Source organism: Eschrichtius robustus, chromosome 14, assembly GCF_028021215.1.
Source record: "Eschrichtius robustus isolate mEscRob2 chromosome 14, mEscRob2.pri, whole genome shotgun sequence".
Classification (NCBI taxonomy): Eukaryota; Metazoa; Chordata; class Mammalia; order Artiodactyla; family Eschrichtiidae; genus Eschrichtius; species Eschrichtius robustus.
Genome location: NC_090837.1, coordinates 2338255 through 2357941, shown reverse-complemented (window position 1 = coordinate 2357941; position 19687 = coordinate 2338255). Strand labels below are relative to the sequence as shown.

General features: G+C 44.8%; 1 protein-coding gene and 1 long non-coding RNA gene across 10 annotated transcripts in view; one reads left to right on the top strand and one right to left on the bottom strand.

Annotated features, from left to right (window-relative positions):
- The window catches only part of RIMBP2 (RIMS binding protein 2), a 75291-nt gene that overhangs the window by 6271 nt on the left and 49333 nt on the right, over positions 1–19687 (bottom strand). For all 9 annotated transcript variants that reach the window (XM_068562536.1, XM_068562538.1, XM_068562541.1 and 6 more), the window contains 5 exons: positions 18775–18892; positions 12273–12457; positions 11399–11567; positions 5588–5691; positions 4389–4460 (listed from right to left, as the gene is read on the bottom strand). In XM_068562536.1, coding sequence (XP_068418637.1) covers positions 4389–4460; positions 5588–5691; positions 11399–11567; positions 12273–12457; positions 18775–18892 — 648 coding nt within the window. The remainder of the gene's footprint in view (positions 1–4388; positions 4461–5587; positions 5692–11398; positions 11568–12272; positions 12458–18774; positions 18893–19687) is intronic.
- LOC137776270 (uncharacterized) lies at positions 12875–15370 on the top strand. The gene is made up of 3 exons (XR_011076191.1): positions 12875–12967; positions 13835–14014; positions 14418–15370. It is a non-coding gene; the product is annotated as an uncharacterized lncRNA (long non-coding RNA).

Genomic DNA, 19687 nt, shown 5'->3' with positions numbered 1-19687 from the left:
TTGCAGACCCTTCACAGTCTGATCTCTGCTCCTCTTCGAGCCTCATTTCTACCGCTTTTGTGTTTGAGGCTAGATACGAACCGTGTGAAGACCTTACGTTCGAACAGAATTGGAATCCGCTGGGCTGAACGGTAGAAAACCTTACAGTCTATCCCGGCCCCTTTTTCTTCATGCCCAGTCAGCACGAGGCCCCATCACGCTTGCATAGTTCTCCTTTGCTTCCTTTAATACTTTAGAATGCTACTGTACGGCCTATTTCCTTCTGACCTATCAAAGTATATGATTTAAGAGTTTGGGTGTAGAAACACCGGGTAGTGCAAGCATCTGGCTAACACAGCATAAGGGTTAAAGGATTATGGGGCCCTGGGAGTCTCAGATGATTGGAGACAAAGCAGGGACTTTTAACTGGGGATGCTGTGAATTGTGGAGGGGAAGGCCCAGGTAGACAGCAGAGGCCCCTCTGTCTACACTCTGTTCATTATGGGATGTGGTGGAACTGAGGAGAGACTAGGAAGAGATCACAGGACTAGGTCCCATAAAATAGCTGAAAGCTCTCTTGAGAGCTTTTAAGATTGCACATGATGTCAGACAATGCAAGTGGGGTGAAATTTAAGATTTTTGGTATTAAGTTAGGTATCCGCGGTTCTTGTTTATTAAATAAGAAATAATAACTGCACTGGGCAGTCTACTCAGCAAATTTGACCAACAAAATAATACTAAAGCCATTTGGTGGAGAGAGAACTAAAACGTGTACATATCAATTTAGATCTGATTCCTCCTATCATATAAAATTTAGGTAGGCTATTCAAGAAAATAAATTAGATAAAACAATGTAGGAATGGGAACATGCAGATCATATTAGAAAAATATTTTTAAATTACCAGAAAATACTATGTCCAGTTTTGTCTATACGTTTGAAAATCTAAATGAAAGGCATGGCTTTCTAAATATATATAAAGTATTAAAAATTGACTCAATAAGAAGATAATTATTTAAGCAAGTGAAAACTTTTGTACAACTGCATCCTAAAAAGACACTGAACCTAAACGATTTTTAGGCAGGTTGTAATAACCTTCATGTAATTGTAGGACCTAACTATGTCATTTAATCTGTTTGGAGCATGAAAAATATTGGAAGCTTACCGGTTCATTCATAATTCTAGCATAATCCTGATACCAAAGGCCACAAAAAAAGATACTCCAATACATATAAACCAATATAATTTCTGGAATATAAATATAACTTCTGAATAAAATGTTAGCAAGTCAAATCCAGGGCTTTAAAAATAATTGTAAAAAAAAATAGTTGTACACCATGGTCAATAATTTACTGACCAAAAAAAAAAATAAGTTCAGCAAATGAAAAACAGGATGCTTAACATTACAAAGATGATCTATCTTTATTGATAATCTAGCTTAACACATAACAGTGTAAAGATTAGTGATATTCTTACTAAAATACAGACTGTCAGGGATCCCCCATCCCTGTCATTCAGAATTGTTTTCAATGATGCAGTAAGACAATAAAAAGACGACTGACAAATATTGAAGAAAAGACAAAATGTCATGATTTGGGGAACCCGAGAGAACCAACTGATGACAATGGATATAAATACATTCAGAAACAAGATTTGTAGGGGAACATAAACACACATGCACATAAATAGGCACACAGTGCATACATATGCATGCACACAAACATGCACACACATACATGCACACACATGCATACGCGCACACACATACACGTGCACATAAACAGGCACACGATATATACACATACATGCACATGCACATAAATAGGCACACAGCACACACACATGCACACATATACACGCATGCACACATGTATACTCATGCACATAAACACACATGCACATAAACGGGCACACAGTGCATACATATGCATGCACATACATACATGCACACACACATGCATACGCGCACACATACACGTGCACATAAATAGGCACATGATATATACACATACATGCACATGCACATAAACAGGCACACAGCACACACACATGCACACATATACACACATGCACACATGTATACTCATGCACATAAACACACATGCACATAAATGGGCACACAGTACATACACATGCATGCACATAAACACGCACACATATATACACACATGCATATGCGCACACACATGCAATATACACGTGCACATACAATTCATGTACACATGTACACATGCGTGTACACGTATATGCACACACACGTGTTATGTTGCATACATACACATATACTCACACAAACACGGTCATACATACACATATATGCACACACATTTCCAACATATTTTCTAAATAACCAGTAAAATATATACCAGAAAAAAATCATAATAGCAAGAACATAAGAAAGAACTTTAAAAGATATATAAAAGGACGTGTAAGAAGAAATTCATGAACCTTCTGACAGATGAAAGGGAAAACTTAAAAAATGTCAGACACACCATGTGTCCAAATCAAAAGACAATATTATGTCAAGTTCCCCCCAGTTTAACCTAAAAACTAAACGCACCTCTAAACAAAATACTATGGGTTTGGTGTAGGGCAGGCTCTTTACAATAACGGTTCCTCCCAAATGTGAAAATGAATTATAAAAATACAATAACTGAGATAGCGTCAAGTAGCACTGAAGTCCAGAAACACTCTAGGTAGGAATGCAGTTCATAGGAGAAAGATGGGATCTTTAACCAGTGGAGAAAGGACGGATTATTTAATAAGTGGTGTGGGGACATTAGTTTCTCTAATTAGAAATCAAAAATAAAGTTAAACACTTGAGATTTACATGTGAAAATGAAGCTATAAAAGTGAAGAACCAAAATAAGATAATTTCTATCAATCACCTTGAAGAACTTTTTAAGCATGACTCCCAAGGGCAGAAAAAACTGACTACAGACAAATTTAAAACTTCTGCTTCATAAAAGAAAAACAAAGCAACAAAACCACACACACAAAAAAGGAAAAGTTAAAAAGCAGATAATGACCTAGAAAAAGAACTATTTGCAACATACGGGACAAAGTATTGAGACAGGCTGGGACCTGGGACCTGGGACCCTTTGCTGCAGTGCTTGTACCTGGACAGATGTCATCTCCTCAAGCAACAAAATACAAAGAAACTATAAGGGACTAAAAATAACCGCATGCATGCACAGTTGGGGCAAATTATGGACAACAAGATACAAAAAGACCAAAAAAAACCCCAACTGCCACTTCTGAAGAGCTGGGAGCAAAAGCAGGGGGTCGGGGGCAAAAGCAGGGCACTGCGCATGCCCCCTGCACGCAACACCACCAAAGGGGCGGGCAGACCACCTAAGCCACGCCTCCAGCCCGACCCCCCAGCACACCCCTACCCTCACCCCATATAAGGAACCAGCTGGCACCCCCTCAGGGAGCAAGCAAGCAAGGGAACCTCATGCTTGTTTTCGCTCCACCTGCAGCAGCAGGGGCCCAACAAAGCCTTGCCTGAATTTCTTGTCTGGTCTCTGATCAATATCTATTGATTAAGGAGGCCAAGAGCCCTGGTCAGTAACAGTATGAATAGTACTCACTGAAAACTATACTCTTAAAACTCAGAAACTGCGCAGAGGAGAGAGCTTTGAAAGGCCACGTGTGCCTGAGTTTGTAAAATTCCTTTGACCCCAGGAGAAACCTGCCATATCAGTACTTGAGAGTTTCTCAGCTACTTTGATTTTTTAGAAAAAGAAAAGAAAAAGGAGGAAGTTTGGACTCTGATGCAAGATGGTGACCCCACTCCCAAGGCAGGGGACAGCGGTGGGTGTCTGGCCGGGCAGGGGCCGCTAAGATGACCACCTTCTCTTCCTCGGGGATTATGGGGAGACCGGCTCCTCCACGGGAAAGGGAATGAGAAGGAAGGAGGCTGGCACCGGGGTAGAGCCAGGAATGCCCCCCAGAGGCTGGGTCCACGGGGCTGCGAGAAGGAGGTCAGGGAGGAGGCCGAAACGCTGTTGCTTTTAATTAATTAATTATGCTTCTTTGTATTTCTTCCTTTTCCTATTTGAAAATGTATTTATTACCTACGCAGTAAGTAATCCAGAACATTAAACTGTTTGGTAAAGGTTTGGATGAAGGAAATTTTAAATGTAAACATGTGAATACCCTTCCTTTGCTGACAGCTTGTATACATCGAAAACACCTCCGTTAGAAAAGAGGGAACTGTGAAGATCACACGACTGCCGTCCTATAGTATATGTCCTCAGGGAGGAAGACAAGCAAATTAGCCAACCTGTCAGCAAGCCATACAAAGTTCATACATAATTTCAGGGGAAAGAACAGGCAAGCAAAAAAAAAAAAAAAAAAATATATATATATATATATATATATATATATTTGATGCTTCAAAACTTACATAATAAAATCCATCTTCATCAATTTCACCAAAAACAGTAATAATATCTCCAGTGCAAAATGTAAGTTCAGCCTGTAGAGAAAGAACATAAAGTTAATAGTGTTCTCCTGGAGACAGAAGTTGCTTTTTTTAAAAAAAAAGTTCTTCATGATTTCTGGTATGATTTCTCTTTTTTTCTTATTATTTTGGTATGAACCTATTCTTTCAGTCAAATAAGGAGGAAAGGTATAAATCTGATGAATGCCTCTGTCCCTAGCCTCTTAGAAAGGAAGGCTATGTCACGATGACTCCAGGCTACAAGAAAAGGGCTACCAGGCTCTGATTCTCGGCCAGTATTCAAGGTCATCTCCACGTTCTGCTGGTGGCACGTCTTTAGAACCAGTCAAACAGTTAACTTAAAAAACCCGGGGCCTCAAGGAGATGTTCTCTGCGGTGTAGGGACCATTGCACAAACAGCCTTTCACTGAGTGTAAAAAAAAATCTGTAATTAAATGTCTATTTATTAAGTGTCTACTCTATGCCAGGCTCCAGGCTACAGGTGGGTGCATAGAATCCAGCAGAGGATACCAGAAAAAATTGCATTTTTATCTCTAGACATGAAAAGAGGGACTAAAGTTCATACCTAAGAGCCATCAGGCATCACATACACATCAATCAAGCCTGTACAGAAATTTGAATATACCTGAGCTCTGAATCTGAACCACAAGCTGGTCGCCCGTCAGATGTAACAGAAATACTGAGGACCAGGGATTGGTACACATCTTGTCATCTAAGAAAGCAGCTCCACAGGGTGAAAACCTAATCTTTCATTCCTGAAGGCAAATCCTTTTCAGTTTTCACAATGTTCCTAGGACACCAAACCTATATGCACAGAGAACATCCATCCTTTCTTCTCTATTTTCCTTGAATGTGTGTGTGGTGGTCATGAGGGTCAGGGACCACATGCAGGGGGCTTTGCTTTCTCTCTCCAGGACGACCCATCACCACCAGGTGTGGGTCACAGGGCTTGCCCGGCGCTGGTCCAGGGAAGCCCTATGTCAGTGGCTGCCATGTCCTGAGCGTGTCACCAGGCTCACGACCTCTCTCCTGCCTGCCTGGGTCCCTAGTTGCTGGTCGGGTAGCCCTTCCCTCGGACGGTTCCAGAGAAGGGAGGGAGGGAGCGGTGTTGTCGGCAGAGGTACGGGGTGCTTGGCCGGTACCTCGACATCGATGTTGGGCGAGCTCTCCCTCGGGTCGTAGTCGTACAGGGCCACCATCCTCCGCGTCGCCACTGAGCGCTGCCGGCTGCTTCTTCTGTTTCTCTCTGTTCACATCACAAGGAGAAGAAGAAAGCCACCATGAAGTGACTTCAGAGCCGGTGGCGTCCCCTCTTCCTTGACACTGGGTGAGTGGAGCCGGGTCACAGAGGGCCAGTGTGGCCGAGACGACCGCTGGGCACTAGTGCCAGCAAAGTCAGGGCAGCTCCCACCCCTTTCTCCAGCACATCCGTGAACAAGGGAGACTTAGACTGGTTCTCTGCCACAGTCGATCTAAACCGTTTGGGGCGGCACCGGGTGGGTGTGGCATGGGCAGGACCACTGGGCCATCTGGAGGTTGGCACCTAGCTCGAAGGAAGCCCCGCAAACGCCGGGTCAAAACTGCTGCCCGTGGAGCTGCCGTGAAGCCACAGAATCAAGTTATTCTCGCTCAGACCAGAGGCACAGCCACTGGCCTGGCATCAAGAGAAGCCCGAGTCCATAGAAAGCGGTGCCCTCTCTACCCATCTCAGGGGTCCCTCCCGCCGCTTTCTCCTCTACTGCCCTGCCACTGTGCTTTTAACAGCTGTCCCTGAAACGATGCCACCTGTGGAGAAGGCTCTGGGGAGGTCCCCTCCCGTTGCCTGGCTGTGATCTGCCATAGACGCAGCCCCAGGGCACTATCCCAGCACACGCGGCAGCACAAGCCGGGAGGGAAGAGGAAAACCCCATGCAGAACAGAGGCGAAAACTCTGAAAACAGCCGTTTATAAGAAGGGTCAATGAAGAACGGTGGGATCTGGCCCAAATCGTCGAACCCCCTGGGCAAACAGCTGTTGCTGGATTTCTAAATGATATTTCTCCTGGAGAAAGCCGGCATTGAAGCATTTCTTCTAAACACAGCTGCTTTTCACCTCCAATTAATTTTTGGAATTCAAAACATAGAAATGAAAACTCTCAAAGGCAGGTGTTTTGAAAGCAACTAACGTTAGTTACGCGGCTTTGCGGTGGTTTGCGGCAGGTGTAGGGCCCGCAGTGGATGTGCAAAATTCAACCCTCAGCTCCTGGTCAAGAATCACTGCTTTCATTTAAAATAAGCAAGCACACCCTTGCAGGACCTGCAGGACCTACGCTTCCTTGAAGCAAAGTATAGTGGTAACCAGAGGTTAATTACAGCGCTGCTAAACATTGCTAACTTCACAGGGGATGTTTTCTGCAGGGATGAACTTCTGAAGCGGGCAATAACAATACACATGTTCTGTACTGAGGTGTAGTTTACATACAACACTATTCACTCTTTCTAGTGCTCAATTCAGCAAGTTTTGATAAGCTCATGAGGTCTTATAACCACCACAGCCGTCCCGTCAAGATATTGAAGCTCCGTCACCCCCCAAAATTCCTTTATGCCCCCTTGTTGTCACCTCCAGCCTGGGTAACCACTGGCCTGTTTTCTGTCCCAGTAGTTTTGCCTTTTTCAGAATATCGTTTAAATGGCATCACACAGATGTAGCTTTTGGGGACTGGCTTCTTTCCTTTGGACAATGCATCTGAGATCCATTCATGCTACTGCACGGATCAACAGTTTGTTCTACTTTTATCGGTGAGTAGTATCCCATGGGATGGATGCACCATAGTGATTTTATCCATTTACTGGAAGACATTTGAGTTGTTTCCCCTTATCAGTGATTATTAGTCAAACCACCATAAATACTCATGTACAGTCTTTTGTGTGAACATGTTTTCATGCCTCTTGGGTAAGTATACAGGAGTGGATAGGATTGGATTGTAAGTGTAGGTTTAACTTTAGAGGAACCCATACCTGTTTTGCAAAGTGGTTGTACCATCTTACACTCCAGTGAAACTGAGCAGAACCCTCCAGGGCCTTCCTGGGGACAGACCCCACCCCCTGCCACACGGTGTCCCCTGCCTCTTGTTTGTAGAAAAGCTTTAGCCTCCTAGGCCTTCCCCGAGTTCCAAAGAGCAGATTTAATCAGAGACGTGAGAAAATGTGGAAACAAGGGGAAAAGGTCAAGCAACACAAAGTAACAATAGTTTAGCTAGAAAACAATGTCAAGGATCCTTAGTTCCTCCTCAAGGGCTATAGGTACTATTCTGAGAGTTGTTTTACAGACACTAAAACCTCCACCAGGTGGAAGTAGTTAACTGCCGACCACCAGCACGTACGTAGACCCCAGACCGGTTGGAACCAGAAGATTGATGATGTTGATTCCCAATTACCTCACCACCAACCAATCAGAAGAAGGTCCACGAGCTGACCGGGCACCCTGCAGCCCCCTCCCTCACCTTGCTTTAGAGACCCTTCCCTGAAAGCCATTGGGAGTTTGGTTCATTTGAGCATGAGCTGCCTGTTCCCCTCGCTTGGCACCTGCAATAAATGCTGTACTTTCCTTCACCACAACCTGATGTCAATAAATTGTCATTGCTGCATATCAGGTGAGTGGACCCAAGTCTGGTTCAGTAACACCGCAAGCAAACGAGAGTTCCAGTTGCTCCACACTTGCCCATACTTGGTATGAGCAGTCTTTTTCATTTTAGCCATTCTAGTGGGTGTGTGTTGGCTTCTCATCATGGCTTTATTCACTAATGACGTTAAGCATTTTTCCATATGTTTATTTACCATCCATATATCTTCTTTGGTAAGGGATCTCTTCAAATCTTTTGTCAACATTTTTATTGGGCTATTTTTTATTTGTTAATTGATGGTTTTATTTAATTTTTATGATAAAAATTTTTTTAAAATTTTTATTGGAGTATAGTTCATTTACAATGTTGCATTATTTTCATGTGTACAGCAAAGTGAATCAGTTAGACATATACACATATCCACTCTTTTTTTTTTTTTTTTTAGATTCTTTTCCCATATAGGCCATTACAGACTATTGAGTAGAGTTCCCTGTGCTATACAGCAGGTTCTTATTAGTTATCTATTTTATATACAGTAGTGTGTATATGTCAATCCCAATCTCCCAATTTATCCCTCTCTCCCCATCCCCTGGTGACCAGAAGTTTGTTTTCTACATCCGTGACTCAACTTCTGTTTATTGGGGTTTTTTTTAATTGTCAAGTTTTGAAAGTTTTTTCTGTATTCTAAATAGAAATCCCTTTCTGCTGAGTTACTCGCAAATATTTTCTGCCAGCTTGTGGCTTCTCTTTTCATCCTCTTAATGGTGTCTTTCTACGCTGAGAAGTATTTGATTTTGATGACGTCTAACACAATTTTTAAAATATATCATATCAAAGAAATTGTTGCCCGATCATCACAGTTTTTCTCCTATGTTTTCTTCTAGAAGTTTTATAGTCTTTGTTTTTATATTTAAGACGGTGTTCCATCTTGAGTTAAGTTTTTTAATATGGTGAGACTATGGCTTGAGATTGATTTTTGGCCTGTGGCTGTCCAATAATTCCAGCACCTATTATTGAATAGACTATCCTTTCTCCATTGAACTGCATTTTTACCTTTGTTGAAAATCAACTGACCGTGTTATGTGTTGATCTGTTTCTGGGCTCCATTCTGTTCTGTTGATCTGTGTGTCTGCCTTTCTCCAATACCACACGGTCTTGATCAGTTTGCCTTTATAGTGAGTCTTAAAATCAAGTTATGTGAGTCTTCCACTTCTGTTCTTCTAAAAAATTGTTTTAGCGATTTTAGTTCCTTTGACTTTCCATATGCATGAAAGATTTAGCTTATGGATCCTACATAAACCTTTGTGCAGACCTTCATTGCAGTTGTGATGAAATCTATAGGTCAGTCTGGGGATATTTGACATCTTAATATCTTAGCAATATTAAGTCTATGAGCATTCTATCTCTATTTACTCAGGGATTCTTTGATTTCTTTCATCAGTGTTTTATGGTTTTCAGCATACAGATCCTGCACATATTTTGTTAGATTTAACCGTAAGTATTTCACATCTGCACTGTGTTACTGTTAAGTGGTATTACTTTTTAAATTTAAATCTCAAATTTTTCATTGCTAACCTATGGAAATACCATTGCTTTTGTATCCATTGGCCTTGCTAATCTCACTTGTGAGTTCTAGGAGCTTTATTTATCGATATGTGAGATTTTTAAAGTAAATTTTCATGTCACCTTTTCATTCTGTGTACCGCTGCTTCCTGGCTCTCCCCTTACCGCACGCTCTGAGTGATGCTGGAAAGAAGAGGTGAGGGCAGACATTGCAGCCTTACTCCCAGTCTTGGGAGGAAAGTATTCGGTCTTTCACCATGAAGAAGGCTATTTCCCAATAATAGAAGGGCAAGTAGATATCTCAGCTTGGTTCCCTCAACTAGTCACATTTAGAAAACTAGAATGGAATAAAAAGACATTTAACCTAATTGATCACGTAAATCAAGTTTCTGGTCTTTAGCAGATCACTCCTGGGCTCCCTGGGTCCGTGGTGCACAGAGCCCGTTCCCTCTATGAACACTCACTGTTCACTTCAGGAAAGAAGACAGCAATGCAAGGGAGTGGATGGTGTGAGGGGCTCAGAGAACCGCAGTCTCATGGATTTAATCTGGGCAGTTTAATCATATGAAACCTCGACTCTTCGACGTGGATCGTAACTTGAGACCATGAGCTCATTAATACCAAAAAGTCTGAGGCATTTTATTTGATTTTGTGTTTATCCTTAAAACCATGCATATTCTTTAGCCACTGAATTTTGTCTTCGGAGTGTCATTTAGAAGTGAATCTAATGTTTTGAAGTATTAAAACTTTAAATATGAATGACATAAAACAGGTATTTCTGTCTACAGCTATTTAGAAAAAGTAGAGGCCTTTTGAATGAGTAGATTTTCCTTGCACATGGGAAAAATTAAGGATCGTAAATGTAATGTTGCTGAAAACAGTTTTGCTGTTGGCTGGCTCACTGGTGCTGCAGAGTGGTTCAAGATAAACGAAGGCATTTAGTATCCAAATTAAAGGGTAAAAATCTTTTATGCCTTTTGGATAAGCAAAATTCACTGGAAGAATGGAAGGCATAACACTACCCCATCATCCTTTGAAATTTATCACAGATAGGCAATGTTCAAAGTATATTAGCAGTACCTTAGTCCATTCAGGCTGATATAACAAAGTGCCACAGACTGGGTGGCTTAGACAACAAATATCTATTTCTCACAGTCCTGGAGGCTGGGGGTCCAAGACCAAGGTGCTGGCTGACTTGGTGTCTGGTGAGGACCTTCTTCTCTCCTTCCTGGCATACAGACGGCTCACTTCTCACAGTGTCCTCACATGATGGAAGGGGTGAGGGGCCTCTCTGCAGTCTCTTCTATAAGGGCACTAATCCCATCCATGTGGGGCTCCACCCTCATGACCTCATCACCTCCCAGAGGCCCCACCTCCTAATACCATCACATTGGGGATCAGGATTTTAATGAATGAATTTTGGGGGGACACATTCAGTCCAGAACAACCCAAAAGCAGCTGTTTATTTTCTAGATGTGATAGACCTTTAGTAAGCAAGGCTGTACTTCATCTTCCCTGAGAAGATCATCTGTGGTTTCATAAATATTTAGATGCCTATATGTCCGTATCGCAGCAAGACTATTACAAGCCTGGTTTACCGAGTGGGTTTTGCCCAAGAAAAGCCGATGGTTAACACTCAGATTTCCTTTGACACATTCAGATGGTGCAGGTGGGATCCTGCTCAGCGCTGTCTCCTGCTCTGAGCTGGTGTTTTGTGCTATGAAACCCTCGGGAGGGCAGGAGCCTCGCAGCCTACAGGTTCACAGGTGAGCAAGGGGATGCCTCTTACCTATTTTCTCCACAGGTGTGTTCAGGGGGAGGAAGCCTTGTCTGAGAAGCTGGTCCATCACCTCCTCATCGTCAGCCTGAATTTCAGAGACCATGTTACAAGGAATAAGGCCAAGACGAGCGCAGGTTTCCCCGCGGTAGAATCCATCAGCATCTTTATCACCGTAAACCTGGAGCCGTGGGAAGAAGTTAAGGCATTGGGCTGGGCTGGTTCAGAAACACATCAGCTCTACTCACGGTAGAGTCATACCTAGTCAGAAACAGACTTGAAGAACACCAAAACGACCAGCACGTGGGTGTAAATGTGTACACGTAGCCCTCACCCTATACATCTCTACCTCTAAGAACCTGTTTCTCCTCCAGGGTTTGGACAGCCCCTGGGCCTCCCATCAAGTAGGGGGGCTGCTAGCTGAGGCCAGGTGATGAGACCCCACCCCACTTGGAAGTGCAAATGGTTCTTCCATAAGAAGACAGTGCGACTGTCGGATATTCTAGAAGTGAAAAAATCTCAACTAACAAAGAAATTCTGAGGGTACTATTCTGTGGGGTAAGCAGCACCATCCTTTAAATGCCCCGTTTTATCAGACAAACATTAGGACCACTTTCAAAGGCGAGTTGTCAGTGCCCTTTTGGAAATTTGCAAACTTAGGACTCAAGGCCCTTTCCCCTTTCCTAGGGAGCATCCTGCTTTTTCGTTCCAACTCGACTCAGGCCCCCCTCCTCTGCTGAGAGGAAGGCTGAATGTCGAATGCAAGAGAAAGCAGCTTGTCGTTGTGATGTGTTAAGGAACTTGGGTCTGGCGAGTGCCCCCTCCCCATCCTCCCCCCTTACTCCCCCCACCGTGCCCTCCCCATCACCCCCAGCCAAGCCCCCACCTTGATGATCTGCCCTTCTTTAAAGGGAAGCTCCTCTTCCGCAGCATCTGGGTTCGGGGACATGGTGAGGGGGTCGTAGTCAAAAAGAGCCACAAAGATCCGGGGCGGGAGCTCTTCCGCCCCAGGGTCCGTCTCTGACTCTTCGTAGAAGTCTGGAGAAAGCCGGTTCCGCCCACCGTACTCATCTGGGAGCGTGTGGGATAAAGGACAGGGTGCTAAGTAATTCCCGCGGCCATCCCCCAGCTTTACCCAGAAACATGAGCTGTTATAGGAAGTGTGGTTTTGGAAACTCCCACACTTTGGGAGGCTGTGGCACTTTAACTTTTGTCTTTCAAAAAAATGGGTAGCTTAACATGCAGGCAGAAATGGATCACCTCGACAGAGATGGGTTTGACAAGCAAACAACTAGTATACAACACACGCACCAGCATGACCCTAGGTGTGCTGCGTGTGAAGACAGTGAGAGATAAAGGACTTTGTCTCAACGACCTCCCTGCAGGGCAGCCCTGAGCGCCAGGTGGGCGAGTCCTCGGGATTAGGACGCGGCCGCACAGGCCTGTTCAGGGGCCAGAGACCCGGAGACCCTCTGTGTGTGTCCATAACAGCCGAGCCAGAGCACATGGACGTTGAAATGCATCTGTACATTAGTCAAAGTTTGATATAGGTGACCAAGCTGCTCACTTAGCCCCAAATAGGTAAGTGGCAACAAATGCATTACAGCGAATTAATGACTTCCTAGCGGGATTGAGTTTCAAGTCTACCTACCATCGAGCTTCTAAAGAGAATTCTTTTTGAAATCCTAATATATATGCACATGTATTATTAGATATCATCATACATATGCATTTATCTCACTATATATGTATACATTTAAATATAGAGAGAGAGAATGAACATCTGCTAGTAAATTATACTGTTCTGACCACACAATAAGGGCTCAGAACATCAGTGGGGAAACAAATGAGAAAAACCGCAATCATTAGAAGAGAGGGTAGGGGTGGGACAAGCAGCCAGTCAAAACTGGTGTCACCAGCACAAGTAGCACAGGAAGTGGGAGAAGAGGACGTCACAGGTGTGTGGAAAACACAGGAGAGGTGGGGTGGGGTGGGGGGAGGCGGGAGAGTCAAGAGCCCCGGCTTCTTTCGCCAGCAGAAACATGCAGTTGAAAAATAAAAAAGGCACTTTAGCTGCAGGAAAGGTTGGCTTTTAAAATGCAGTGAACTGTTTACACTATTTGAATTTGGGATCGTTTTAGGATGCTGAGATAACCTAAACCTTCAGTAACTTCGCTTCTGCTAGGGAACAAAACTTCTGAGCAGCAGGGCCTTACTGATTTCTTCACACTGGTTTTGCTTTCATTTATAGTCAGTGAGAAGCTCTCATACTTTTCCCCCTAGTTTTCAGTGTTATCTAAATTGAATAGTGTGAAGCTAATGGTATACCATCCTGTGAACTATGAACATCTCGGTGTATGCAGTGATGCAGTGGTTCCTCGTGCTCGTGGCTGATGGTAGAGGAAACCGTGAAAGCACGACAAGGATGCCTGTTTTCAATTCGGTCAGATACTGTGGGAGATTTGCAGAAGGAACTCAACACAACGGTGATGTGACCCACTGGATGCCATTTCAGCTGAGGGAAATGTCAATGAAAGAGCACTGTGGCTACAGCTTTGGCTGCACCCAGAGGGTTCCCAGGGCTTCTCCAGCTGAGTTGATGTAGTGACGTGGAGTCAAAACGTACAGGCAAGTTCACAGGGGCCAGTTCATAGGGGAGGGTTGGGTAGGTCAGCGTCACCCTGCAAGACTTTGGAGTCACACCTATAATCCATATCAAGTGCATGCTCTCAGGAGTTGGCTCGAGTTCAGGCACCGTGATATGTGGAAACCTGTGCCTTTACATCTTTAAGTCCCAAATCTCACCGAGCACAAGTGGGAGGCATTAGGCACTGGAGACCGGAGGGGGGATCTGAGGCTAGTGCCGATGCTCAGTGAAAACAGCGGGCAGGGTCACCCTCACCATTACAGGCTCTCTCCTCTCTCTGGTTTGGGGGCAGGAGTGGGGATGGGGTGGAGGCGGTTGGAGCACTTGGAGTTGGTGTGTATGAGCGGAAGTGTGGGTGTGATGTCACTGCACTGTTTCCTCCAGAGAAGGTGCACGAGAGGCTGTCCGAGAATCAGACCTCATGGGGAGAGAACAGTGGCCACCATGGAACGTGTTCATGGAGATCTGGCTTCGCAGGGACCAAAGTGGGCGACCGAGAGGTCCTTCTCTTTCTTGGTGGCAGGCTAGACTCAAGGAAGAACTTATCTCTAGCTGCTGGTCTGACCTGGGAGTGGGCGCTCCTCCCTCTGCCCTGATGTGGAATGTCCTGGCCCGGGGTGGGAGGGGGTCTTTGTCAGGAAGGAAGAAGGGTCCGCATACCATGTGCAAAGTCGGGGCTCATGACTGGCCCCTGTCGGCTCCCAAGGCCACCTGTGCTGCCAGAATAAGCATCGTCTTCTACAGGTGAACTACTTCCCTCACTACCTGACCAAGGGCACCGCTTCCACTGTTCCCGTCCAATGTAATTTCTACGGAGAAAAAGGGGGTCACCTGTGAAACATACTTTACAGTTGCTCATCTTCTCCTTGCAGCGAAACCCAGGGAGAAGAGCCTCCTTTCTAAAGGGCCAAGTTTTGTTTCTTTAGTTATTCATTTTTAATTTTTCCCATCTGGATACGAGAAAATGTGCTGCATTTCCTTTTGCTCTACAAGGTCAGTAGCCAAAATAACCGAGGAAAATGGGGCGGGGGGTTAGGGGGGTGGATACCTGCACAGTCGGTTAGTAAGAACAGAATGCTCCTGAATGTGGTACTTCATGTTTACAATGGTACACCCTCGGGCCTTTTCATCTGACAGGTAAATAACTAGATAAATGCAAAGACCAAAAATTATAGAGGAAGAAACCAAACCCAGTGAAATCCTCCTTTGGGGTCACTGATCAATGTTCTGAGGCCTTCCTTCTGCTAATTATATGATTTAGAATTTATTAGATGTGGAGCTACATAATTTTTATCTTTTTAAATCAGAAGGGGCATTGTTTTCTTAGTTTAGGAAACCCAGGGTATATTAAAAGTATAGTATATTTTAACTGTGAATGCATTGCTTATTAAAAATATATTTAGGAAGCATATGGTCTATAGACTTAAGTTCCTCTGAAAAAGAAAATGGATGCTTTTGGAGTACGGCAGATTTCTAAAGTATTAATTGCTGATATTTGCACAAGAAAAATATAACTAAACAGGTGAAACAGAGCAGGTTCTTGCCCACCACGCCATGTCCTCCGCCTGCCTTTTGTCTGCGGAAAAGCTTTAGCCAAAGAATAAGTTTAATCAGAGAAGTGAGAAAATGCAGAAGCAAAGGAACACAAAGGAGACCAAATAATAATAGCTTAGTCATTAAGCATAATCAGGGACCTTGAGTTCCTCCTCAAGGGCTATAGATACTATCCTGAGCCGTGTCCTGGGAGCTGTCTCGTAGACACTGAAACCCACACCAGGTGGAGAAGTTAACTACACGATGACCAGACTGTAGCCATGACATGAGCTGCCACAATTCCAGAACTGGCCTCAAGGAAATGGGAACAATCCAACCCTAGAACTGAAGACTCACTGTACCTAAAACCGTCAAGATGACACTGGTCAGACCACCGATGACCAAGTTCAAGATGCCTGTCGGAGCTGCCTGTGCTGGTTCTGCACGTAGGCCCCTCCCTCCGTCTATAAAAGCGCTAGCCCCCGACTTTCGGGGGAGGGGGGAGTCGGCCTTTGGACAGGCGTCCCCCGCCACCACCTGGTTGCCGGCATCCAAAATAAAGCAAACTTTCCTTTCCACCAACCTGGCCTCTTTACTGGCTTTTGAGCAGCGAGTAGCCAGACCCCACTTCCGGTTACACAGGGACTAGATCTAGGAAAATAGTCTGTTCACACGTCACTGACTATTCACTTCCTAGGGTTTGGGGCATGATTCTCTTCTTTTTTGGTAGCTGCTGAACACGATTCACTCTTTTATTTTTAAATAAATAAATTTATTTATTTATTTTTGGCTGCGTTGGGTCTTCGTTGCTGCGCGCAGGCTGTCTCTAGTTGCAGCGAGCGGGGGGCTACTCTTCGTTGCGGTGCGCGGGCTTCTCATTGCAGTGGCTTCCCTTGTTGCGGAGCACAGGCTCTAGGCGCGCGGGCTTCAGTAGTTGTGGCTCGAGGGCTCAGTAGTTGTGGCTTGCGGGCTCCAGAGCGCAGGCTCAGTAGTTGTGGCGCATGGGCTTAGTTGCTCCGCGGCATGTGGGACCTTCCCAGACCAGGGCTCGAACCCATGTCCCCTGCATTGGCAGGCGGATTCCTAACCACTGTGCCACCAGGCAAGTCCCACGATTCACTTTTGTCTTCTGAAATTATAATAGGTTCTTCAGTCTGTGTATGTATATATGTGTATGAATATATAAAGTATTTGATATTAATTATGCCTTTTACGTGATTTCTTGCATTTCTCCATGATGAGAAATCAGGTACAATGAAAGCAACTGTATCACGGATTTATTTAACATGTTTTGAATTCTGTTATTAACAGACTTTTTGGTTAAGCTGTTACCACAGCACTACTCTGTTTTTACCAACGTAGCTAGTGTCTTACCGAAATTAAGACACGTGTGCAGCCTTCTGCATTCTTTACCTTCAGACAAAACTGACTGAATGATTGTTAGAGACTCTGATGGGGAGACTGTGGGTCCACTGACGTTTTCCTTTACTCCCTTGCCCAGCTGGCAATGTGTAGCACCGTTATTTTCAGTCCCGTAGACTCTCCTTCTCCATCCTAGGAGACTGGAGTAGGAGACCCACGAGACCTCCTCCCGAGCACACCCCTTCTTGGTGCCGCGGCATTAGTCTTCAGCCACGGGAAGAGTGGCAGTTCACGTGATGAGCCTTCACTCATCAAAGTCACAGTCGAATGAGGACTCAGGAACCAAGCTCAACAGGAAGAACAGTCTTGAACTGGTCCCCACCTCGTTCCTCAAGACAGTCAGTCTCGACAAGTCATTTATCTTACAAGCCAGGAGCACCTACTTAACCTCTGTAATTGCTACAGCGGGAATTATACACAAATTAAACGAAGCTCTGAGAGATGTGGCAGCAGTGTACGACACTCAAAAACAGAGTAAGCTTAGTACATACAGAACTCTGCTAGTGCATCTGTAACAAGTGAAACCGGTGTTTTCCAGCTGATTTTGTTTATATTTCGGCTTATTTTGTTATTTTTCAGCTAAACGAATACACTCTGTGTTTCCAAAGGTCGGTTAACAGTCTATGAAATTTTTTACTGATAAAAATAAAAACATTCTAAAAACTGTAAAGATGGAAAAGGAAACTTTTGTTTCCCTATTGTTTGGGCTCTATGAGGAAGAAACGCCTGAAAGAAGGATGAAATTTCAGGGGATCTGTACTGCTGTATAAAGTCTTTAATTATTTTTGGCTAATGTGAACGAAGCCCGACTGTCTTTTAAACCTTAGCTATTGAAATTTGATTGGGGCTGTGTTTTCAGGTGTCTGGACCTCCACGGGTTGTCTTCCTTGAGCCCTGTCTCACCAGATCAAGATGTTTTGCTCTCATCTACTTCTGCTCCATGAGTGGGTCTCTTGCTTTGTTTCGTGTGTGTGTGTGTGTGTGTGTGTGTGTGTGTGTGTGTGTGTGTGTGTGTGTGTGTTTTCACACAAAGCTAGTTTATTTGTGCTGATTACCAGATTCCATTATCTTGTGCATAATACTTTTTGGAATTGTTTTGCTGGGGCTCATTCCAGTAGTAGAAAGATTCCCATCTGACCTTCAGCCACGTTCCCCTCTTAGAGGATTGATTAGAATGACTACAATGACAGCTTTCAGCACGGCTGGCTGAATTCCAAAAAGTAATTAAGAGAATGGAATTGGATGCCAGAGAATGACTCATGCACAAGGAGGTGACCAGATGGGCGGGGTCAACACACAGTTCAGGGCACACATTCAGGCCTCCTGGTGTTTTTCATAACTTTCAACCCCAGTTGTCCAAGTGTTTCACGCATACAGATAAATCTCCATGGACTCAGGGCTTGTTTAGATATCTGGAGTTCGGCCACCATCCCCGCCTCTGCTGCTGTGACCATGAGCATCTCACGAGAGCATGAACTAGGAGGTGGGGAGATGGCCTGTCACCATCTCTTCAATGCCTATCATGGCAGCCTCTGCAGTGAAAAAAGAAAAACTGGTAGGGAGAAGACTGCTGTCAAAAGTCAGTATATTTTGAGAATACGTAAATTTCGGTTTTATTTGTCTTGTGCTGTTTCTGCCTTCTTCTGCCATAAATAACCGAGTGTGTTCTGTATTTAGTTGAAAATGCTATCCCTAATGACTTTTTAAAAATATTTAGATGGAGGACCAAGCAGCCACGCGCTCTGCGGTTAAAAGAAAGAAGGAGGCCTCCATCAGGCCCACTAACCGGCAGACGGGACCATCGTTGGCCGGGACCTGTGGCGGCCAGCACTGCCGTGGGGAAACCTCCGGCCCACAAGATCCACCCGATCAGCCCGTCCAGCAGTCACCGGGTTTCCTAAAATCTAAAGACAAAACAACAACACGGTCAGAAGGCTTGCCAGCCGTGGGAAGGAAAGAATCGTCAGCCAAATCAATTCAACTTAGAAGCAGAAGCTCTAAAGGCAACTAAACTTAGCTTTTAACTGAAAGGTTAGCTGAATAACCTGAAAGAGGAAAAAGTGCTCACCCCAGGCACACGTGCTTCACCACGCACGGGTGGGGGCGAGAGAGCATCCCTCGGGAGGCACCTTTCTGTTGCCGCTGCTGCCGCCGAAGCCAAATCTTTCGAACCACAGCGAGAGTGGCTTAAGGGCGACTCGTCACACCTTCGCCCCCTCTTTCCTAGTCTCAGCACAGCCCCTCCAGAGACCACAAAAGCGGGGGAAACACTGCGTTTCCAAATGTCCCGCTTGGGCAAAGTTGCATGTGAGGTTACCGAAAACTCGGAAGTTTCTGTGTGTTATCAGCTTGGAAACTCATGGCAACATCTTGGCCCTAATCCAAAGACACCAATCACATTCCAGGGCTAACCTGAACGGTCCTCCTGTACGGATAAGTCTGCCTCTGATTCACGCTACAGGTTTGCATCGCATCATACATGAGAATCGAAGCAAAACCTCCAGCTCACTGGTAATTTGAGTCAGGACGTTTTCAGGGACACAGGGAAGGAACGGGGGGGCGGGGGGGCGGGAGTTACGGAAGTTAGTCTGTTACAGGCGGGGAACAGGGAGTGAGCTGCAGTTTGCTCGTGTCGGTGCGGCTGTGGATCGGCGCCCTCTAGTGGACATATCACAAACTGCACCGGCTCAGACCCAGGG